Genomic DNA, 25302 nt, shown 5'->3' with positions numbered 1-25302 from the left:
GTTGGACACTCAACCAACTGAGCCACCCAGGCGCCCCAATACTCAATTTATATTTTAAAACTTTGATTTTGCATGGACAACTTCCTAGATATGCATGCTGAAGTGCATTTAATTAAGGGGAATCCTCCAAGTTTTAGCTTGTGAATTAATATTTAACAAATCTTTTGAATCTGTGACTGAATTTTTTAAGCAGTTATAGTTGTTATTTTTTATTAGTAATGTCAGGAAGAAGTATACTTGTGTTCATTCATCTGGGCTTAGTGAGAAATTTACAGAATCGTGTTTACTTTTGTCTCTTATTTATGGCCAAAGGAATGCAATTTCCAAGGAGTTAGCCCATTTTAGATTAACTTTATAATCTCGGGCAAAGGAAAGAGATTGCTCATGTTAAGCCAAATACATAGCTAAGCATAAGATGTGAACCTGTGATTTTAATGCCATGACCACTAGACTTTGGCCCTGCTGTGAGAAGAAAAAAAAAATCAGCATTTGCCAGAACCTTTTCTGAATTGCTTCTATAACTAGGCCATCGTTAGTCTTGTAGATCATTGGAAAGAAAGAAAATTATGAACAGTAATAATGTAGCCTGGGCCTGAGTCTTAAGAAGGACTATATAAATCTAATGCAGTGTCATTATCTAATTCTAAATTTGGGAAATAGATCTGGAAGCTGAATTCAGATGTGGTAATTATCATCTTTCCTTTCCCTCCTCCCCAAACCAAACAGCGCATCTCCCTCAGGGTGCTATTCCTTAACCTATAGGACTACAGCTACTCATAAATGACCCCCAAAACAATTTGAGACTTAATCACAATTTTAGGATAAATATATACATATAATCTTACAACAGATATAAAGATATGGTGATGATCTCTTAGGGCTTTGCCAAGTGTCTATAGTGTCATTTTTTTTTCAATTTTTTATTAAATTCTAGCTAGTTAACATATAGCATAATTTTGATTTTTGGGGTAGAATTTAGTGATTTATCACTTGTGTATAATACACAGTGTTCAACACAGGTGCCCTCCTTAATATCCATCACTCATTTAGCCCATCCCCCACCCACTTCCCCTCCATCATATATTTTTAATATATAATATTTATAAATTAACAGACTATCCAAGCCTTAAAATGAGTTAACACAATGGAAATCCTGATCCAAGTTTTGTTACTCCATCAGGGTAGTAATATATGAGCCTTAACAAAAGGTCAGAATTAAATTAACCCCTCAGGAATTGTTTGAATTATTCAGCACCTAAGAAGATTCCCAGATCCTGATGTACAATTGTTAAATCAGTCAAAAGGCACAACTATCAAACCAAAAAACTGGGGCATCCAGAAATCCATCAGTTGAATTCGTGTTAAGTTTTGTTACTTGTTAAAAAAATGCATAACCAAGAGTCTGAAGGCAGGCATATCCTCGTATATCCATGTAGGATAAAAACATGTTGGCTACTCAGTTCCTCTTTGGTCAAATACTCACCTAAGGTTATAACTTTTAAATTCTAATATGGCACTATGTTGGCTAGAGGGTCTCAAGAAGAAAAAAACCCAACAACCACAACCACAACCACAACCACAACCACAACAACAACAAGGCAGCTAATTTATGTTGTTGACAAGACATATTTTGGACAAATTGGTTTCTAAACCTTCTTTTCTGACTTTCATCAGATGACTATCTGAAGCTCATCTTAAATCTTCTGTGATCTTCTGTTGCGAATTTAGGTGTATGCTCTTTTCTGGTTACTCTACAGAACAGACAATAATGACATTAAATTCATATTTATTTAACATTAACCTAAAGTGAGAGTCTTTCACTTTACTATATACATATATATATATATATATATATATATATATATATATATATATATATATATATATATATATTTGTTTGTTTACCCACAACAGGGCCTAATCTTTATAAGCATTCCAAAAATTTTGAAACCTACTTGGAAAATATTTTCAAATAAATTTTACAACATCTTAAATGTGTGGTATAGAGAAATGTAAAGATAAGATGCTTTTAAAAAGAATTGGTCACAAATGCTTTTCATTGTCATAACTATAACTATCTAGGTTCAAAGAGAGATAGTGATTCTTTTTTTTTTTTTCTTTTAACGTTTATTTATTTTTGGGACAGAGAGAGACAGAGCATGAACGGGGGAGGGGCAGAGAGAGAGGGAGACACAGAATCGGAAACAGGCTCCAGGCTCTGAGCCATCAGCCCAGAGCCCGACGCGGGGCTCGAACTCCCGGACCGCGAGATCGTGACCTGGCTGAAGTCGGACGCTTAACCGACTGCGCCACCCAGGCGCCCCGAGAGATAGTGATTCTTATGAATTCCTAAGACATTTAAAAATAATTTCTATTAACTATTGTTCAAACATATCCTTTTTTATTTTTAGGGGTTAAACAATGTTATTGCTATAGACTTTGATTACAGAGAAGAATTCATCTATTGGATTGATTCTAGCCGACCCAATGGCAGCCGCATAAATAGAATGTGTTTAAATGGAAGTGATATTAAGGTAACTAGATGTTACAATGATAGGATTATTGAATATTTTATTGGTATAGCTGACTTGAATAGAAAATGTTATTTGATGGTAATGATACAAATCATAAAATGCATTAGGTTGGGTTGAATTTCACATTTGTACAGTGCAAGTTAATACATACTTTAAATATGAAATATGAGGCTTTTTAATCCGTATGTTTCATTATAACACTGTTACTTGCAATAAGATAAAAATAAAATTGACTAAATAACATTCGGAACCTTATTCACAGCCCTAGAAAATGTGAGGGATGCTTTTGGCTTGAATGATTAGTGCCTGAGTTTCAATTGTATTGCTTATATAAAAGGGGAAAGTTGAGTCTGAGAATTTATGATTGAAAAAATTAATTACTAGACTGTAGATTGAAATTACAGCACTATTAAAATTAACCTCCCATATTGGAAATAATTGAATGCATTTTTATAAAATCATGAATGTTCTGATTAGACAGTATCATAATTAAATACATATCACATTCTAGATATGAGCTACTTGGCTCCTTTTCTGTGTTATATTGAGTTTTAAAATAAAATTACTTGCACTGTATATATGCAGTAAAATATATTATAAAGACACTTCAATTCAAGTATTATAGAACCCACAATTGCCTTAACTTTTTTGTAACCATCTATAATATCATACACAAATTTTATTGGGAGCAATAAATTTCAAAAATATTAATAAAATCTTAAAATGTGTATATGCAGTGCCAGAGCAACCATTAGGTTGGGCTCAGGTGATTTGTAATGATTGTATTTATGTATAAACTTTAGGTATTTATGTATAAACTGATAGTTTATAAATATCAGTATGTGACATAGATAAGGAAATGGATTTTTCTTTTTTAATTCTTTGAAAATGTATATAAAAACTATAAAAATAACATTACCCAAGCTTGATCATATTTTTATAAGACATTTAAAATTTTAATTACCTTTATATGTTTTGAATATACTTTAATATTTTATTTTTTTTAACGTTTATTTATTTTTGAGACAGAGAGAGACAGAGCATGAATGGGGAGGGTCAGAGAGAGAGAGGGAGACACAGAATCTGAAACAGACTCCAGGCTCTGAGCTGTCAGCACAGAGCCCCACACGGGGCTTGAACTCACGAACCACGAGATCATGACCTGAGCCAAAGTCGGACGCTTAACCGACTGAGCTACCCAGGCGCCCCTTATATTTTAAAGGAATAACTAATATCTTGCCACCACTAACCTATTACTACTTTAAATAATGTCATAATTGGGGCGCCTGGGTGGCGCAGTCGGTTAAGCGTCCGACTTCAGCCAGGTCACGATCTCGCGGTCTGTGAGTTCGAGCCCCGCGTCCAGCTCTGGGCTGATGGCTCGGAGCCTGGAGCCTATTTCTGATTCTGTGTCTCCCTCTCTCTCTGCCCCTCCCCCGTTCATGCTCTGTCTCTCTCTGTCCCAAAAATAAATAAACGTTGAAAAAAAAAATTTTAAAAAAAAAAAAATAAAAAAAAAAAAAAAAAAAAATAAATAAATAATGTCATAATATAGGGTAACAAATGAATCTTTTTTTCCTATTGGGATTACTAATTCACTGATTTTCTTATTAGTGATTTTCTAATTCACTAATTCACGGATGACAATGTAAATTTTCAGCCATGCCAAATTTGTAAAATTGGAATATGGGAGAAAGAAGAAAAGATGTCTTGCAATTCAATACAGTAGATCAATACCATTGGTTGCCGAAAATTACCATGTTGTCATATGTATATGTGTATATATCTATATATCAGAAATTAAAAACATACAGGTTTCTCGAATTTATTGCCTTTAAGTGTTGGAGCAAAGGCAACGACTGTGGTAGTCCAAATATGGATGATATAATTCCTGTACCACTTTAGGGCAAGACATAAAAGGTCTAGATCTAGATCTAGATCTAGATTTAGATATCTTCACTATTGATAACACTAGTGAAAGGATAAGTATAAACTTTCAATATTGTTTTATTTCCTCTAATTATATGACCATTGGCTTCTGTACAGCCCCAACTTTCAGTTTCTCATATCACAGAATCCTGAAAAAACTGAGGACTCAGAAATAGTAATCATATAGACCAAGAATCTTGGGTTATTTTATATGCATCATATTTGTACATACAAAGCTTATATTCTTATTATAGTTGATATTGTAATGGGTTAGAATCAAGCATAGCAGTTGTATGAAATTTACTTCCTTTGGTTAGGTTAAAATAGTGTATGTTCTCAAATGTACATTTTCTATCTTGTTGTAGATAATTTAAATAGAGCATAACCAGTTGGGAGAGTAGAGAATGCTATTGGTATTTCCCCAAAATCTGTTAAAGGTTAATAATATCAATAATTCTGTGTGTATGTATCTATATGTGATAGAAGTTTTGCCCCTAATTTTTAGAAGACAAGTATAACAAAAATGTGCAACTCTGCAACTGTCCAACAGTTTTTTATTTTGGTGTTTACTTCTTAAATCCATATGTAATTTTCAGGGACTGATTACATATTAGGTAATTTCTCACATCACAAACAAGTAATTTTATTAGGGTAAATTTGTTCTATGTCTTATGCTTCTCTAAATTCCGTTTCTAATGTTTAAATAGAATTCTATAATCTCTGTAAAAATCAAGAAGCAATTATTCGGTGCTTATTGTAGGTATTTACATTGTTAACCTTTTAAATTCTTATTTTGTTAGGTAGTGCATAACACAGCTGTTCCCAACGCACTTGCTGTCGATTGGATTGGAAAAAACCTCTATTGGTCTGACACAGAAAAAAGGATCATTGAAGTATCCAAGCTCAATGGCTTGTACCCTACTATACTCGTTAGCAAAAAGCTGAAGTTCCCCAGGGACCTGTCTTTAGATCCTCGAGCTGGGTTTGTAACATTGAGAATCTTAAATTAAAGATTGAAACTGTGGGTTACATTCAGTGTGGTAAATCTCATTCTGTAGGTTTTAACATGAAAACCAATATAAAATGTAATGTGTAGACATTCTTATTGAGAAGTCAAAAATAGAAATGTGACTCTCACAGTGAGAAAGAAAAACATTTGAAATGATGAGATTTAACAGCAGGTATTTTTAAAAGTTTTAAACAACTATTTTTCTAATTAATACATCAGAAATTAAAACATACAGATTTCTCGATTTATTGCCTTTAAGTGTTGGAGCAAAGCAACGACTGTGGTAGTCCAAATATGGATGATGTAATTCCTGTACCACTTTAGGGCAAGACACATAAGTAGTATCCATGGATAATAAGTAACCAGGTGCATTATCTGTGCACTCAAAAAGGATAGTATAGTGGAAATATTGAGAATGATTCATACTGGAGCTGTGTGTCAGTTGCATTTCATTGTGAGAAAGGAGAACAAGTCATTATAAGGATTAAAGCCAGCAGGCTGGAGATTCCAGGTGAGGGATGAACACGCATTAAGGTGTCAGAGTTTAGGTGTCAAAGTTAGGTGTATGCCTGCTAAAGTTTTATGGATTATGACCATTATCATTCACTTTTAATTATGTTTTTTTGGTAGTTAGAGAAGGCATGCCTTTCCTTTTTTTTTCTTTTTTTGCACTATAATTTAGAGTGCTTATATACTCCAAAATGATCTCTGTAGAAGTTCAACCTACTCAACATGCCTGTTAAAATAGCAAATGTAGAGAAAATTTTATTTTTAAAAATAGGACACATTCACAGTAACAAGTATTATAACTGTAGTGCTCTAAATTTTCTGCTATATAAATTAATTTTACTTAATACTTTCATGAAATCACTGCTTGTATCATACCATATTCAACAATTAGACATTGTTTCTTGCTAATAGGTTGTAGCTATGTTTTTTGGTCCTTTATATTCATATTTGGCAATGTGATCATATCAAAGTGTATTTTATATCTTAAGTTTGAACACTTTGGGTAGAAGCAGTACCTAATAGGAGAAGCCTTGTACTGTAGATACTCTTCTGTTTCCAAGGTAATGTGCAACTTTTAACTTTTTGCTGTATAATTATGTACCACTTTTTAACTTTTAAAGTATTTTCTTTACCATAGCAACAGAAAATTCAAAAGAATGTCAATTCTATTTTAATCGAAACAGAATCACAAGAGAGTCTTTTTTTAATATGTTTCAGGAAATAATGACCAGATGTAATAAGTTTGACTATTATCATCATTCATTTATAAGAATGTGAATACTTTAATTCCTTCAATATTTTATCAGAAGATATTTATTTTAGCATGTTCAAAACATTGCCTTTTTCTTCAAAATCAGTATGGCTGAATAGTTTTTCCTTTCATACTCTTTAGGATGCTTCATATTAAACAAACATTACCTGTAGGTCATAATAGTTTTGTGGAATTTACTTGTTATAAAACAAAAACTGTCCTAGCCTAGTGAACATAGCTGAGTCTAGCTTTAAGTTTTATTTCTCCCAGTTACAGGTATTATTACCCTGTAAACCAAAAGCAGCCTTAAGTTGTCGTTAACATAAACCCATCCATCAAAAGTGTCAGTTAAAACGGTGAAGTACTAAATTATTGTAAATGTTATGAAAGACTCCATTGATTTCAATTTTGGATAATATTTTATTATGATATGGATATGCCACATTATAACAAAAAGAAACAGATAAAAATGGCATCTTCTTATGAAACAATTAAAGCTACCTATTTTAACACGTAAAATTTAATGACACCTTTTTGTTCATTCTGTTTTTCTCATTCCCCAGAGTGAGACAATAGGACAACTTGGATTTTAGTTTTTATGAGACTAGCTTCAGGGTGAAGTTTCCATAACTGTCTAAAATATTGTGTAATTCTCCTTCAAAATATATCAACTTATATTGTAATATTATGTAATAAAAATCCCCTTGTACCTTTCCACATCAGAATAACATTGCAATTTATTCATGTTTTGAATTTGCCAATACTACTGGCCTCTGTTTCCTGGAGAAATGTGATTTCTGTCCTGATATTTAGTGAGGAGTAAGGCAAGGATTTGTTTACAGGAGAGTAAAGATCACTGGACTAATGTAATGAAGTAACTCATGATCGTGAGGTCTGTGAATTCAAGCCCTGTGTCAGGCTCTGTGCTGACACCTCAAAGCCTGGAGCCTGCTTTGGATTCTGTGTCTTCCTCTCTTTCTGCGCCTCCCCTATTCCTGCGCTCTCTCTCTCTCTCTCTCTCTCTCTCGCTCAAAAATAAATAAATATTATATTTTTTAAATAATAGTATCCCAATGGTCACAATATCAATTTGGATATGGTAGTTACTAAGTAAGAATGGTAAAGAAGATACAAGTAGACAGATCATCTTCCTGGTTGTTATATTGAAATTCAGCTGAGATCCAATTATCCTAATCATTCTGTTGTCTGGTTTAGTTTGAGAATTACTGTTTTAATTTATCGTAAGTTTGGGGCAATTAATATTATTTACATCAATATTTATAAGTTGTTTATGCAGAAAAAAATATACACACACATACACATTTTAAAGTAGAATAGAAAATATAATATTAAAGCCATACTGAGCATTATTATATCTTTTTGGATGATTAACATGTTATTTCAGGTAATCACATAGCAAAAGACCATTATGATAGACAATAAAGTGAATGTGTGATATGACTAGTTAACAGAAAATTAATGTACCCATTCATTTATTCAACTCACATTTCTTTAACATTTAGTGTACATCTGGCAGTGCTCTAGGTAGGAGTATAAAAATAAAAGGCACAGTGCTATCTCCAGGTGTTTCACGGTTCAGTGGGTAGGTAAATAAATAATTATAATACAATGCGTTTTTTTTAAGTTTATAAAAATAGGGGGGGAAATGGAAAATGTTTTTATCTCAACTGGAATCAGAGAACCTTCCTAGATAAAACTAGTGGAGTAAGAATTAGCCAGTGATGCAGTGCCTTCAGAGCAGGAGGTATTTCAGACCAAAAGAATAAGTAAGCTCTCTTGGAAAGCAAAGAGGACTTTAAAGAACTTGTGATTGGAAGAGATTATTGCCAATGTAGGTAATGATAGTGCAAATAAATTTGGAAAGGACACATTTTATGCTTCTGTATCTTGCCTTATGTCATTCTTTCTTCGTAGAATGCCCTTCTTATTTTCCTCTAGTTGGAATAACTTTCTGTTTTTCCAACAAGAGCAGAAAATATCTGTTGCTATGTGAAACTTTCCCCAGTTCTGGCTAAGAAGACCCTACATATTGAACACATTCCATTATATGACTTTAAATTTTTTTTTAATTTATTTTTTGAGGTATAATTGACATAAAATATTATATTAATTTCAGGTGTATATATGACTATTATTGGTATAAATATTTATCTCTCCATCTAGAAAATGAGTTCTTTTAGCAAAAGGGCCATGGCTTGATCATTTTTTGTGCCTAATACAGAAGTTGTTAAATTCACTGCAAAAGGAAATAATAAATGTGCAACTGGATATACACAGCAAATAGGGTTATAGCTACAGGGACATTGTACCTGCATCGTTGCCCAAACCAATACATCGGTATGTAAATAACCTGCATGTTTCAAGGACAAGAGTCATAAGGGAACTTTTGTTGTAAGGGAAGGAAAGGTATACCAGGAATGAAAACTCAGTTTCTGATTTCTGTGGGGAAACAAATATTTTATTAAAATAAACAGCCACATAAAACCATCCTTTCCCTACCAATTTTTAAACCTATATTCGTATATTTAGTCAAAATATACAGGAAATGAATATAAAAAATTATAATTCAAATAAACAATTGCAGTTGGAAGAATTGTCTCTGAGTATATTCCCTAAATTTTGGGGGGAAAACAGTAAAAACTGAGTAGACTTCTACTTTAATTTGCTTTAAAGAAATGCAGTGTATTTCATTAAACTATAAAAGACATCCTCAGGAACCACAGAAGTCTGTTGTTATGGTTACAGCTGGCATTGTTGTGTATGTTCACGCTTTGTTATAACTTACAGAATAGATATTTTTGGGGCTGAGGTTTTTCAGATGTGATCTTAGGTAAACATTACCTACCATATGGGTGAGATTTAGAACTCCTCTTTTGATACTTTCACTGAAGTTTTCATTTTTCAGCTTTAATTATTTACAAAAAATTTTGTACTCAGCTAGTTTTTAAGAAGTTGAATTTCAGGTGTTGAAAATACCAGTACACTAGTACAGACTTACTGAAAAACTTGAAAAAAAAGTATAGTAATAGGGCTTAAGTATGGAAAAGGAAATGAAATTTAGCCATCAGAAGGTAGCTACCCATAAGAAGAGAGAAATCCTGTGTCCGTCAAGACGCATTTATACCTGAATACAGTTAAACTATACTTTTCTTCCATGCAATAGAATATATTCTTTTGGTTGATAAGTACTTAAATAAAAAAATCATGTAATAACATAAAATCCAGAAAAATCATGTAATACTATACACACAATCTGGATGCAACAGGTAACCTATTAACCAAACTCAATAACCTATTAATAACCTATTAAATAAAACCAATATACAGAAAGTGTACACATTTATGTGATATATATTACATATCTAGTACAGATGAATAATAATAGTTAATGTTTGCTAAACACTCCATGCTTATCAGTTTTCTAAATTTTTCCCTATAATTATTAGGGAACTAATATTATTATTTTTCTTTTCAACATGTGAGTAAATACAGGCTCATGGAGACTAATTAAAGTGTCCTGACTCACATAGCTAGTAATATGTGGACCTGAAATCTGAACCCAATTAATCCGTTTCTAGAATTCATTTCCTTAGGACTCTACATAGTTCTTCTTAGAGAAAAAGCTAGTCTATAAATCTAGAGAGCTGAGCCCTTGTTTAAACTGTATCATAGTAGACTATGACAACACACATAATCTTATATGGTCTCAGTTTATCAGTAAAATGAAGGTATTAGGCTACATTATCTTTAAGATCTGTTACAGCATTAAAATCGTCAATTTAGTTATACTTTGTTCTAAAATCTGAAAAAGATAAAGATTATTCTTATCTTAAGATAGCTATGAAAACAAGATTTATGTTTCAAAGAACTATCAGTGAGCACGAGATTTCTTTCATGCTTTCTTCCATCTAAGTAAAATTATTATTCCGTCTTTTGTGCCTCCATAGTAAAATAGTTTTATCATAATATTGTTTTCATTTGTTTTACATCTACCACCATTGTATTCACTGAGAGATTTTTAAACACAAAAATCATATCTGTTTATCTCGGTGTTCTAATTCTAAGAAGTATCTGGTACATAATATTGCCTCAACAAATTATTGTTTCAAAATATGTTCTCAATCTACTTAAAAATGGTTCTGGGCTTGGGTGCCTGGGTGGCTCAGTCATTTGAGCCTTTGACTCTTGATCTTGGCTCAGGTCATGATCCCAGGGTTGTGTAATTGAGCCCCTCATAGGGCTTTGTGCAGAGCGTGGAGCCTGCTTGGGATTCTCCCTCTCCCTCATGCTCGCTCTCTCTCTCTCTCTCTCTCAGGAAAAAAAAAAAGGCTCTTGGGTTTATTACAGTTGTTACACCCGCTGACTTATTGAGATAGATTCTCTGATCTGATTAGGAGACCTGAGAATCTACATCATTACTGCCTTGGGGGTTCCTATGTTTACAATATATACATTGTTCAATTATACATGCAATAAAAAAAAAAAGTAATTCTGTAGGACAGAAAAGTTAAAACACAGTTTCCCAAAGTTTGTTTCCTGTTTTCTGTTTACTAGGAAAATAAATGCTATCGCCCAAGACTATGTGATAAAGGGACACTATAGTTCTGAGAGAGTCACTGTGTCAGATTAAAGCATATTAAAGGCTCTCACGATAAAAAAGATGATGCTTACTTTGTTTAACAAAGCATTTCACAATCTTGTAACCATCTTGAAAAATGTGAAGTAACATTGATCAGGGAAGAATTTGTGGATAATAGAAGGGCAAAGCAAATTATGTCTGAATGAGAAGATCTATATAATTGAAGGGGAAGGAGAAGGGCCAGTGATCTCATGGAAACACAGAAGTGAAAATGTGGGACTGTAAATAATCCAACTTGAGCTGAACGGACACATTTTTAAATATATATTTTTAATGTTTATTTATTTTGAGAGAGAGAGAGAGTGCAAGCAAGGGAGAGGCAGAGAGAGAGGGAAAGAGAATCTCAAGCAGGCTCCACAGTGTCAGCACAGAGCCCAATGCAGGGCTTGAACTCACTAATAGTGAGATCATGACCTGAGCCGAAATCAAGAATCAGGTGCTTAACCATCTGAGCCACCCAGATGCCCATCTGAGCCACCTAGATATGCCCTAGACATTTTTTAATGGTGGGGAGTAACTGGAAGAAGTATGTTTGTGCCTAAAAAAGGAGAGTTTGAATGGCAAGGACAGGAATTTAGGATGAGAGCTGTTAGAGAGTTTTCTGGGACTGATGTAACAGACGTTAGACTCCATGAAATGTGCTCTTCCTATTCTTGGTATCTTGGTTCAAGGTGGCGATAAGACTAGCCAAAAAGAAAAAAAAAATTCAGATTACAAATAAAAATTTTAAATTGCCATTATATGGAGGTCTGACCATTTGGAATTCATAATTTACTTAATGACTTCAAAAACATTATTATTCACATTCAGTAGTTTGCAATACTTTATTGATAACATTTGATGGAGCAAACTTTTCTTTTTTTTCTCTTTTTTTTTTTTTTTTTTTTTTTACTTTTGGGATGTTTTTTTAATTATAATGCAAACACATGTAGAGTAAAGAGCTAAATAGAAATATGAATACTGCCTCTAATTAAGTCCCAACTGGCATGTTCTTTTTAATGTTAAAGAAGTTATTGCAATACTGCTTTAAATTTTTATTTGCTTATATTTAGTCTCAAAAACATCATGGTTGTATAGAAGCCCAAATATATTTGGTCATATCTAACATGGTTGAGAGAAGCTGGCATATGATATCATCTATTAGGGAAAAAAAATTGCTATGTTAGTGTTACCAAGATTCAGAGTCAGTAAGGCAAGGAGGAATGTTCTGATTTCAATGAGATAAACTGTCTTTGCATTTTTACTTCTTTCTGATTCAGTTTCTTCCCCTTTATCTATACTGCCATTATCTTCAACAAGACAGCGAGGTGTACCTCCATAAATTTACTAGAAAGAAATATATTGTGTGGTTTTCTAGACACAATGTGTTTGCTGACATATGTTTGCTTTATAAATAAAAGTATAATAATTCAAGATTTAAATAACTTAAAATAATTCAAGATTTAAGAAGTACACTTAATCCATTTCTGAAAGGCTTGATATCTAGTATTATTTGATGATTTGAGGTTTTCAATTTGTGCAGAACTACATAGATATACATAAGCATTGGCTAGCAATTCCAGTATCATCTTATACAAACTTCACTGTTGTATTTCCAGATTCAAATTTGCTTTTAAATTCTCACTCTCAGAGCTCTCTGTGAATCTCAGCTCTTGAATCTACTTTTCATTTAGTCCTTACCAGATAGATACATATTCCTCATTTTAACTGCCCTGCTTAATTAGGACTCTTAATGATATTTTGGCTAGTAAAGAACTTTTAAAAAGTCTTTATAATCCATTATCCCCTGCCTTTATGCAGAACACCCCAAAATGATTGTCAGCACAAAAATGCCCATATTTCTTACAATTAGCATTTATGTTAGCCCAGTATCTGATAAATGGTTTTCCCTCAAAACTTTTATTTTGTTATAGTGTGTGGTTAAAATGTCTACACATAACTATCACTGTCAGAATGTATGAGAAAAAGTTTTCTTTAAGAAATTTTGATTTTAAAGTAAATATGCCAGTTATAAACCATATAGAATAATTTTCATACCATATTATTTTAATTATACATTCTCCAAATTTGAAGAATTAATTGTTCATGGGTCTATACTTACTAAAAAGAAAAGAATGGGTCTGGGGCAACTAATTGGGTTAGTAAGTTTCAGTTTTAGTGTTGGAATGTGAAAAGGACATTAAAGATCCTCTAACTCATATCTTGAATTATAGAGAGAAGGAACATATTCAAAACGTAAAGTGGCTTTTTCCACTATGATAAAAAATAATGGGTTTAATTAAATAGAAATTCCTCAGTAATTCCTGTCACTTATATAGTATTTACATTTTATGGGATGCAATATTTATGTTTACCTCAATTAGTTTTAGTAGCAATATAATTTTCTTCCTTTTATTGTTTTTTTCCCTACTATCTGAAATACCTTACTCTAGAACTTCCAATAACATAATTGAAATCAATGTTGTCCAACATATGATTATCTAGCACTTGAAATGTGGCTAGTATGACTGAGGAACAATTCAGTCTACTTAATTTTATATGATTTTAATGAATTTAAATGTAAAGAGTCACAATTAGCTAAAGGCTACCACACTGAACAATGCATATTCAGGAAAATATAAAGTACTCCTCCATAAATCATTTTGAATTTTTCACTGGTAATGAGCCAAAAGAAAAAAGTATATAGCTAGATAGTGTTATTCCTCCAACATTACAGATGCAGTTTGAAGGCTTACCTCTGTTAGTTTTAGAGATCTGTACCTTGTTAACACTTGCAGATATATTATGTGTTATATAATATACATATATGGGTTTGTGTGCTAAAGGAAACATGTTTAAAATTATATGGATATTTCAAAGTGTACTATCTGTTTAATAAAAATCATAAGAAAAGCTTGCATTAAGGTATGCTTCTTAGAAGTTACAGTTCTTAGAGATACCAAGAATTAACTAGGGAATAGCTGAGAAAATAAGTGAAATATCATGTGATGTTTTACTCCCTGAGTGTCTGTAAACAAAATTGTTATTGATTTTTTTTCCTAGGTATTTGTATTGGATTGATTGCTGTGAGTATCCTCACATTGGCCGTGTTGGAATGGATGGAACCAATCAGAGTGTTGTCATAGAAACCAAGATTTCCAGACCTATGGCACTAACTATAGATTATGTCAACCGTAGACTCTACTGGGCTGATGAAAATCATATTGAATTTAGCAACATGGATGGATCTCATAGACACACAGGTTGGTCCAGTAGCACAAATGACTCAGTATTTTATCAGTATGTACATTATTCATTTAGAAAATATGTACATGCTTATATATTCATTATATATAATTTTTCTCATTAAATTAACTTTGTAACTTAAGATTACATTATCATGTTCCTTTATGACAATATTGGTAAATAAGAATTAGATATATTTACTCAGAACTTCTGTAATCATGTATAAAAGTCATTGACAATATTTTCTCTAATTATATCTTTCAAGGTAGTTTTTACAGTAAATGAACAATATTTTTCTTAGTTAATATATACATACAATCTTAACGGATTGAGATAGAAGGTTATATGCCTGTAAACATAAGATTATTATTGCAATCTGGTAGGGCTAAGTTTTTTAAAAATACCAAATAAGAGTATAGTTCTCGAAAGACAGTGAAGTAATAGCATTTAAAAGTTATCAATTCTACTGCATACATGATCAAATTTATTGTTATCTAATCAACAATGGCCACTAAAATTAAACTGGAAAACAGCCATCAAATTATAGTAACGTACAGAAAATTATTTGAATATGAATGAATATAAAATTCTACAGATACTTTACTTCTATTTTTTATAACTCTGAGTAGATTAAAAAACTCAGTATAAAGGATATGAATGAAGCATTTAGATATGAGGAAAGTAACAGTGGAATTAGGGATGACGGGGAAGTCTTAAAGAAAAATAGCTGAGGATGAGGGAATTCATAAGAGCAATGGAGAAGGACATGATGACGAAGACAAAGATGACAGGGATGTAACAGAAACCACAAATAATTCCGGCGAACACTCAAAATACTTTAGGGGTTTAAAGATGACACTTCCCAGAATGAAGAAGATAATTTTTTATTTATTTTTTATTTATTTTTATCTTTTAATATACATCCAAGTTAGTTAGCATATAGTGCAACAATGATTTCAGGAGTAGATTCCTTAGTGCCCCTTACCCTTTTAGCCCATCCACCCTCCACAACCCCTCCAGCAACCCTCTGTTCTCCATATTTAAGAGTCTCTTATGTTTTGTCCCTCTCCCTGTTCTTTTATTATTTTCGCTTCCCTTCCCTTATGTTCATCTGTTTTTGTCTCTTAAAGTACTCATATGAGTTAAATCATATGATATTTGTCTTTCTCTGACTAATTTCACTTAGCATAATACCCTCTAGTTCCATCCACATAGTTGCAAATGGAAAGATGTCATTCTTTTTGATTGCCAAGTAATACTCCATTGTATATACATACCATATCTTTTTTATCAACCTATCTGCCAATGGACATTTTAGTTATTTCCATACTTTGCCTGTTGTTGATAGTGCTGCTACAAACATTGGGGTGCATGTGCCCCTTAAAAACAGCACACCTGTATCCCTTGGATAAATACCTAGTAGTCCAATTGCTGGGTACTAGGGTAGTTCTACTTTAATTTTTTGAGGAACCTCCATACTGTTTTCCAGAGTGGCTACACCAGTTTGCATTCCCACCAGCAATGCTAAAGAGATCCTCTTTCTCCGCATCCTCGCCAACATCTGTTGTTGTCTGAGTTGTTAATGTGAGCCATTCTGACAGGTGTGAGGTGGTATCTCATTGTGGTTTTGATTTGTATTTCCCTGATGATGAGTAATGTGGAGCATTTTTTCATGTGTCAGTTGGCCATCTGGATGTCTTCTTTGGAGAAGTGTCTGTTCATGTCCTCTGTCCATTTCTTCACTGGATTATTTGTTTTTTTGGGTGTTGAGTTTGATAAGTTCTTTATAGATTTTGGATACTAACCCTTTATGTGATATGTCGTTTGCAGATATCTTCTCCCATTCTATCAGTTGCCTTTTAGTTTTGCTGATTGTTTCCTTTGCTGTGCAGAAGCTTTTTACTTTGATGAGGTCCCAATAGTTCATTTTTGCTTTTGTTTCCCTTGCCTCCGGAGACATGTTGAGTAAGAAAGTACAGCAGCCAAGGTCAAAGAGGTTTTTGCCTGCTTTCTCCTTGAGGATTTTGATGGTCTCCTGTCTTACATTTAGGTCTTTCATCCATTTTGAGTTTATTTTTGTGTACGGTGTAAGAAAGTGGTCCAGGTTCATTCTTCTGCATGTCGCTGTCCAGTTTTCCAGCACCGCTTGCTGAAGAGACTGTCTTTATTCCATTGGATATTCTTTCCTGTTTTGTCAAAGATTAGTTGGTCATATGTTTGTGGACCCATTTCTGGGTTCTCTGTGCTGTTCCATTGATCTGAGTGTCTGTTCTTGTGCCAGTACCATACTGTCTTGATGATTGAAGACAGTTTGAGGTCAGGGAAGACAAATGGCTTTTTATTGATGGCTTTTTATTCATCTTTATTGACCTAACATCACTTTTGTTATTAGGTGTTTTTATCTTCAAATAGTAAGAGGGACCTATCTTCACAGAGAGGTCCCAAAGAAAGCCCACACAGTAGCATGGTTTAGCTTAGCAGGCTGCTTTCTTCTCTGGCAGTAAGCTTAGAACAACACCCTGGGTGGAGGGAAATGGGAGGAGATGATAAGAGAGGATTATTGATAATCTTATTGCCAGGTGAGACCTTGCAAATGTGTGCCAGTGTGCAGTCCTCAGAAGGATCAAGTCACAGAGTTTAAAAGTAAATGAATAAGTAAACAAATAAAAATAAAGGAGACAAAAGTCACTGAAGTCATACCACTTAATTATTTTGCCTAAGTTCTTCTCAGTTGATGTTTAAACAAATATATTATTCTATCATTGCTGACAGAAAGCTTTTCAAGGTGCTTTTTTAAGGGTAAGAACATTGAGGTATCACCAGTGTAGTTGGATGAGTCACTTATTTAGGTGTTGGCAATCCAATTATAGAGATAAAGAAACTCATCAGGATGCAATTTGAGTGAAGAATTATTTAAAGATGACTTTAGGATTTTAATTACAGCAAAAGTAATGTTGACAAATCAGAATCACACTTAGCATTCAGCAGTTATATCTTCTCCAAAGAATCAATAATGAAATGTTCTGCAACATCCTCAGATGATATAATTGAAAGTTTTATTGTGATAATCAGTATTTTCCCCATGTAACTAGGAACCCATTTATTTTTAGCATCTATGTAAAGCTCTAGGTTGTTGTGAATGTCTTACTTTCTACTAAAAATGTTCACTTTACAATATTATTTAAACAAGTTTTGGTCAGATAAGTGAATATTGAAAACATATTTTCGGCATCAAATATTTGCCTATTTGCATTGGAGACTTTGTGTTTGAACACAAATTGTAGTTAAAAATGTTGTCTGTTAGAAACTATTGATTCCATCCCCGATTCATTATTAAAAATGATGTCAGATATGTGGGTGACTAATGCTTTGAAAATTTAATACAAAATTAAATATGTATAAATGAAGCGTCTTTCAATCATGGTGCTCGTGGTGACTTTGGGTAGAAGGACATATATAGCAGGGAGAAATAGCACTATATTTATTAGAGTAAAATATTTGGCTGAAAGATACCCAGGTATGATGTTATCAACATTTTAAAATTTGATTTTGAAAATACTTGGAGGCCCAGGGGAGAAAAAGAAAGTAAAAGAGTTGATGCCATCAGAAGTATTTTCTCCTGAAGGCTTTCTCAGAAAGACTAATGAAAAATTCATTAAGCATCTTATCAGGCATCTGCCAATAACTGAATGTAAGCCAACAATTACCTAGTAGTTACTAATGAGCTACTCATTGTAGGCAGCCTAAATTATGCTAATTCCACAACAGTGGAAAAAGAGGCATTCATTTGTCATGTTTGTGAAGGGGAGTAGCATTTTATATTTCTCACACTTTCCTGGTAAAGACATAGAGAATGCTGTGGTTTCTTGATTGTGTATTTGGAGGTGGAAAATGAGACTTTGACATCAATAGTAACTTTCCCATTAGTTTGGTCACTGATCTCTTTTCTTATTCTCTTAACTAGACTAGTGTTATTGTTCTCATTTATTCTTAGAGAGTGTGACCGAAGCTTATTAAGAGTGGGATATGTCAGTCATGACAAAGTAATTTGAGAATATGAAAGATATATGAGAAATTTCAGAATTTTGGCTTCCATTTGATAAGCCAAATCTTAATAATGGAGAAAAATTAAACCCTGACAGGTTTTTTTTTCCTCCAAACATATTATTTAACCATTCAATAATTTCATACATGAAACATTACTTAATTATTACTTATCCAGCCTAAGAAATTCTAAAAATTCAGAATTCTATGCCTTAAACAATAGATCCGATTACCTCCATGGTATATGTGACTTACAATTTGCTTAAGAATTTCCATCTATCTTTCTCTGCTATCTCCTCTACCCCAACCCACCTTCCTACCAATCTAAACACCACATTGCAAAATTAAATAAACAAATAAACAGTCAATTTGCCAGCTTAGGCACATCTAGATGCAATCTTAGTCTTGTGAACCTCTTCCTAATGCCTCTGTATATCTTTTTTCTAGCATTTACTATAATAATTATATATTTATATGGTTTAATAAAATGATGCCATAGAATATTATATATGCTCCTGGATGACTGAGTTTTATTTAAATCAAATATTCATTAGTTCATTTTTTTTTTTTTTTTTTAGTTTTTTGATTTCTTCCCTTTTGATCTGCCCATTCAGTCATTCATGTATTCATTCAACAAATATTGATGGCTCTTTCGATGCCATGCCTTATGCTAGGCTCTCAAGTTACAAAGATGAATACATTTGTGGTTTTAAAGCACTTGTAATAGGGGCGCCTGGGTGGCTCAGTCGGTTGGGCGGCCGACTTTGGCTCAGGTCACGATCTCGCGGTCCGTGAGTTGGAGCCCCGCGTCGGGCTCTGTGCTGACAGCTCGGAACCTGGAGCCTGTTTTGGATTCTGTGTCTGACTCTCTCTGACCCTCCCCCTTCATGCTCTGTCTCTCTCTGTCTCAAAAATAAACGTTAAAAAAAATTAAAAAAAAAAAAAGCACTCGTGATAATGGAAAATGCTGATATGCAAGTAAAAACATAAATTAGATTGGGGTTAGAGGAATATGCAAAATATTTTGAAAATGCATGGAGTAGTAAGAAAGCTATTGCTGAAGTAAGGGAATCTTTGAGATATGTGAGATATTGGTACAAGTTCTCCATATGGCGAAATGTATAAAGGGTTCTTCACACAGAGGGAACAGCATGTGCAAAGATGTAATAGAGTCTTGAAGCAGCATGGGGTTTATACAATTTGGCCATGACTAGAAGTTATATAAGAGGGAGATAATGTCACTAGATGAACATGGGCAAATTTAGGCCAGATTGTGACAGACCTTGTATGCTAAATAATTTAGAATTTATTCTGTAGGTCATAGGGAGCCATTGATGGTGTTTAGCTGAAAGAGTGCTGTCATTAAACTTGACAACAGTATAGAAAATGAAAGACCCTAGAAAAGCAACCAATTTAGAGGCTGTTAAAATATTTTAGGAGAAAATATTTGAAGTGATTATAGCTGTGGGAATGGGGATAAAGTATTACATTCAAAAGTTAATTGGATAAAAAACATAGGAGAGAGATGCATCTGTAAGCCTAAAATAGCAGAAATATTGGTGGTCAAGGTGCAAATATTAAGTGAATATTTTATATTATGCACTTATCTAGGGAAAAAGAACTTCTAATTTTGATGACATTAGTATCACATATATTTGTCCATTTTACAAGGAATTTAATAAGTACCAAATTAGGCATAACTTAGAGATTCTTCTTGAAAAGCTCTGCTTTGATGAGAGGTACATTAACTTTAACAAAAGGGTCAGCATAAGAGGAATTCTAAGGATATGATTAAACAACCTCTAATGTAATGTGTCTTTCCCTAAAAAGCATTTCAGAACACCTGATAATTTATCTGGAAGAAAGATTGAAATTGAATGATTCTTTCTCTTCTTACTTTCACTTGAGATATAAAATACATCTAGTTAAAGATTAGATAATTTTAGAATATTCTTGTATTGAAATGCTTAGTTTTTAAATGTATAAGTGTCTTTATATAAAAATAAAATATTCTAAATATATACATAATAATATTCTTGTAGGCATATATGTTTGGGACTGATTCCTACCAGTCTCAAAGTGCAATAATCCTCGGAGAATTTTAGGCTTTGATTTTGGATAAGAAGTAATAAACCTTTAGGGACCAGGGTGACTTAGTCTGTTAAGCATCTGACTTCTGCTCAGGTCATGATCTCTCGGTTTGTGAGTTCAAGCCCCGTATCAGGCTCTGTGCTGACAGCACAGAGCCTAAAGCCTGCTTCCGATTCTGTGTCTCCCTCTCTCTCTGCCCCTCCCCTGCTCATGCTCTGTCTCTCTTTGTCTCTCAAAAATAAATAAAGGTACTAGTTCATTTGGGATAGTAAAGAGAATAAAAATGTTGCTTAAAAATGTACACCCTGCTTTAGTGGGACATTTTGATGTTACAGTTTGTTATTTCCAAACTAAGTGTATCTTCTGCCTATAGAAAAACATTTAGATCTTATTTCAAAATTTGTGCTGCAAATTTCTGAAATGAGACCAAAGTAAAGATCTTTTGTCATTGATTTCATGCACTTTAAAAAGTAACAGCCTTCTCTGAATGAACTATCTATGAAATAGGTTATATAATATCTCCTGAGAAAAAATTTTTTCGATAACTTTGCATAGCTACCCCAGCTCAGAGATTTCGTTTTCCATTTAAGGAAAGAAAATTAAATTCCACAAAATTCTAGTCTTTAGAACAAAATTTCATTCTGACTGCTTGTATCAAACTACATGACATCAGATTTCATTTTCCTCCTATTCTGTTACAGGTGCCATTGAAGTTGAGATACCTTAGAGAGGTAGCTATTTTCTTGACAAAAAGGCTGAAAATAGTTTGTGATTAGTATTAACAATAGGGTGAGCTAAGAAAAAGATATGTTTGACCGTGAATTTTTCAATTTATTTATTCAAATAAATAAATAAAATTAATTTTTTCTAGTAAATATTTATCAGAATATACTTCTTTGTATCCCAGAATGATTTAACTTGTGTAAATTCAGTTGGTCACATACATATTTTATCCAGCATACTGGAAAAATGCATACTCATAACTGCTAATTTCTCTGAAAAGGAATCGTTGGTTATGATTCCAAACTACAGTTTATCACTGAACTGTCTTTTAGTCTGTGGACAGATTGTTGAAAAATTCATGCAATTATGTTGACTATGGCTCCTCATTTATTTCTATATTCCTTGACCTGAAGAACCCTACATTGAAGTGTCAATATTGTAGTCCACCTCAATTGCTTGTTTATTGCTCTGAGAAGCCAGTTTGTGTTATGAGGGGGCAGTTCTGTGTTTGGATTTAAAAATCCAAATCATAATCCATGCAGTGATCATCTAATTAATGTTGGAAAAGGAATCCCAGTCTCAGCATGCTGCTGGTGAAATAGCATAAATATATATACGAAGGGTTTTGTTCTAAGAAGTCACTTTGAAAACACTGAAAAAAGCAATGGTAGCATGTTGTGCTTATGTATTTTGAAACTCAGTAGCTCTTGCATTTGGGTCTGTAGAATATTTAAATACACACTGAAACCAAAAAAGGAAGGGAATCTAATAAACACCACTCTCCAAATTTACAATATTCTAGAGTGTTTCTTTCTTGGTAGGATATTTCATTTTAGTACTTTTGGAAAAAAAAATCTCTATCATTCACAGTCCATTGCAAACAGTAGACTTCACAGGCTATTTTATGCCAATGGTGTTGATGTGCTGCTGTTTACAATACAATAAAAGTTAATGGAAGGGAGCAAAATACAATTCAGTTACTATAGAAATGTTCCTGAAACAGTAAAATAAATTGAAATTAACTGCCATTTCTAAAAAGTCTTAGAATTTCAGTGTCAATCATGTCTTTCAGTTTTGTTCCTTGAATAGCACATGTTACCTTACATTGTGTATATGTTTAAATAGATTATTATTTTGCAAATGCCACATATATTCCATATACTTTTTGAAATGGGAAATTTTAAGTATTACCCTAGTATGAATTTTCAACCACTTTCAAAAATCTTATCCATCTTAAATAAGAGGCAGTGGGGTATGGGGATCAGTAGGTCTGGCTTTGTTCCAGGTTACTCTCTAAGCAGGTTGCTTTGCCACAGTATGGTTCAATGTTTTTATCTATAGAATGGGGTTTTTTATTTAATAAATGACTTTCTAACATTTCTTAAAGGAATTTAGCTGAGGTTGGAACTGGGAGAGAAGACTGTTTTATCAATTACTTCACCTACCCCTACTTATTCTTAGGGCTACCTAGAGCACATTTTAAAATGCTTGTAATATGTTACATTATTCTCTGTTTTTTATTCTGGAACCATATTTGTAATTGTAAGAATTTGCAAAACCCAGATAGTAAACTCATGTAAATGGCTCTATTGATAACTGTCCCATAGGTAAAGTCCTTTTTTTAAGCTTCACAAACACATTCCTAGTGCATGTGTGGGGGCTATCATAACTCCTATATTTAGTTCTGATAATCGCCTCTGAAAACACATTGCCAAATGTCTATGAAGATTTGTATCACCAGCAGAAAAATTCAGAACCTTTCAAAGCAACAGTACTATATGTTTACCAAGTGCACAAAGCAATGTTGCTTTGTTTAGAGACTGGAAAGCAGTGTCCTGGTCAAGAGCTGATATTTATGGGCAGAGTCTAGTTTTCAAAATAAATGTACTACAATTTGCATTGTCTGCTCTATAAATACTCACATTCATTAACAGAAATACTCTTTTTAGGTATTAAATATTGAAATGGCCATATTTGACCTTCTATTATGAATAACTTAAAAATATGTAGATGAGAGAGGGTGCCTGGGTGGCTCAGTTGTTTAAGTACCTGACTTTGACTCAGGTCATGATCTCACAGTTTGTGAGTTTGAGTACCAAATCCGGTGAGTTCGAGTTCCGCTTCGGGTGAACATGAGTTCCTCTTTAGTTAAAACACAAGCCCCAGGGGAGCCCCACTTTCTCTCTCTCACTCTCATTCTCTCTTTCTCTGGCTCTCACCCACTTACGCCCCCCCCCACCTCAAAAAATATAGATGAGAGATGAGAGAGAGGAAGTTGTTGTTTTATTAAACCACATATTCTTAATCTATATGGAAAGTGTGTATTATTTGAAGTGGATGCCTTTAGCCTCTAATGGCTTTAAGGATGCCTTTAGCCTCTTACTAATGGCTTTAAAGAAGAGCTCTAAATACAGCACTAATTTCTATATTCTCCGTCTATATTACATTCATTTCAATAAGTATACATTTAAGTGTCCCAGTATACACTAATTCATTAAGGAAGGACATATAACTGTTGTTTAGATATTTGATCAGTGTTTAAAAGATGTCCTCATATTATAGAGTCTCAGGTAGTAGCAGCTGAGATCTGGTATGCACTATGGCATATGCCAAATAGAAGAAATTTATTTTTTATTCCCTTCAAGGTTTCACTGATGGATAAACTTTTTGAAAAATTGTGTTCATATTGGAAAAAGTAAATTTTGAAATTCTATCATAATATTTGGAAATGTTGGCTAACCTTAGTGTTCTTGCCATTTCTTAATGCCTTTATTCATTTCAAACAATGGACTTTGGGCCCATTTGCCTGAAATTTTATTTATAATACTGTTACCATTAAGTAGGGTTGTGTTAAAGAACAGGCAGGAAAAGTGCTCATGGAGGCAAATATTAAATGGAACATTTCGTACCCTATTGTAGATAGTTCTGAGGAAGTACTTATAAGAAAAAGAGGATTCTGCAATCAATAACACTGAAGGGGATGCATAATTACTGACAAAGAACAAATGTCTTTGGCCCTAAGGTTATATAAAGCACTTTCTTTTTGATGGGGTGTTGGTAGCTACAGCTACTGGCTCAGCAGTCATGCTTTGGAAATTAGTAGACTGTGGCCATTTTGCCACCCACCCAGTCTTCTCTGTCACTTCTCATAAACTAAAATCCATTATCCACCCACTTACTGACCACTGTCATGGATCTCCCACGTTCTTTGGCACATTAAACTACTTTCTTTCATCATCTAATTTTATTGTGTGTTTTCCAGCGTACATTTTCTTTAGCCTTACTTTAATCTCACCTCATTTTTTCAATGCTAAATGTTTCTCTCTTTTTCATTTCATCCTTTTGTTTTTGTTTGTTTGTTTGTTTGTTTGTTTTCATGCTCTCTTCCATTAATTTATGTCCTAGCTTCTCTACGTAGCTTGTTGTACATTATTTTTCTGGAATGGTGTGAGGGAAAATTGTTAGTATCAAGGTCTCTCAGAATAGAGGATTAGTGAGCATCCTGATCCTCTTTTCTGAAGACAGATGGTGTTTTCATCAAGCTCAATAGTTCGTACTGTACTGCCTAGGCAATGAGTATCGTTGATTGTTTTTGATCTGGGAAGAGATATAAGAGATAAAAAATATGTGTGTACATTTCGGATGCCAGGGTGGCTCAGTCTGTTAAGCAACTGACCCTCGACTTCAGCTCAGGTCATGATCCCAGAGTCTTGGAATTGAGCCTTTCGCTGGGCTCTGCACTGACAACATGAAACCAGCTTGGGATTCTCTCTCTCCCTCTCTCTCTAACCCTCCCCTGTTCATGCTTGCCCTCTCTGTCTCTCTC

The 25302-nt window shown here is 33.5% G+C and overlaps 1 protein-coding gene across 4 annotated transcripts in view; it reads left to right on the top strand.

Annotated features, from left to right (window-relative positions):
• The window catches only part of LRP1B (LDL receptor related protein 1B), a 1910230-nt gene that overhangs the window by 1649105 nt on the left and 235823 nt on the right, over positions 1-25302 (top strand). For all 4 annotated transcript variants that reach the window (XM_045479681.1, XM_045479680.1, XM_045479683.1 and 1 more), the window contains exons 58-60: positions 2412-2534; positions 5264-5445; positions 14436-14635. In XM_045479681.1, the coding sequence (XP_045335637.1) occupies positions 2412-2534; positions 5264-5445; positions 14436-14635 (505 nt within the window). The remainder of the gene's footprint in view (positions 1-2411; positions 2535-5263; positions 5446-14435; positions 14636-25302) is intronic.

Source organism: Leopardus geoffroyi, chromosome C1, assembly GCF_018350155.1.
Source record: "Leopardus geoffroyi isolate Oge1 chromosome C1, O.geoffroyi_Oge1_pat1.0, whole genome shotgun sequence".
NCBI classification, from domain to species: Eukaryota; Metazoa; Chordata; class Mammalia; order Carnivora; family Felidae; genus Leopardus; species Leopardus geoffroyi.
The sequence above is the reverse complement of the archived record's forward strand: the minus strand, read 5'-3'. Positions and strand labels throughout refer to the sequence as shown.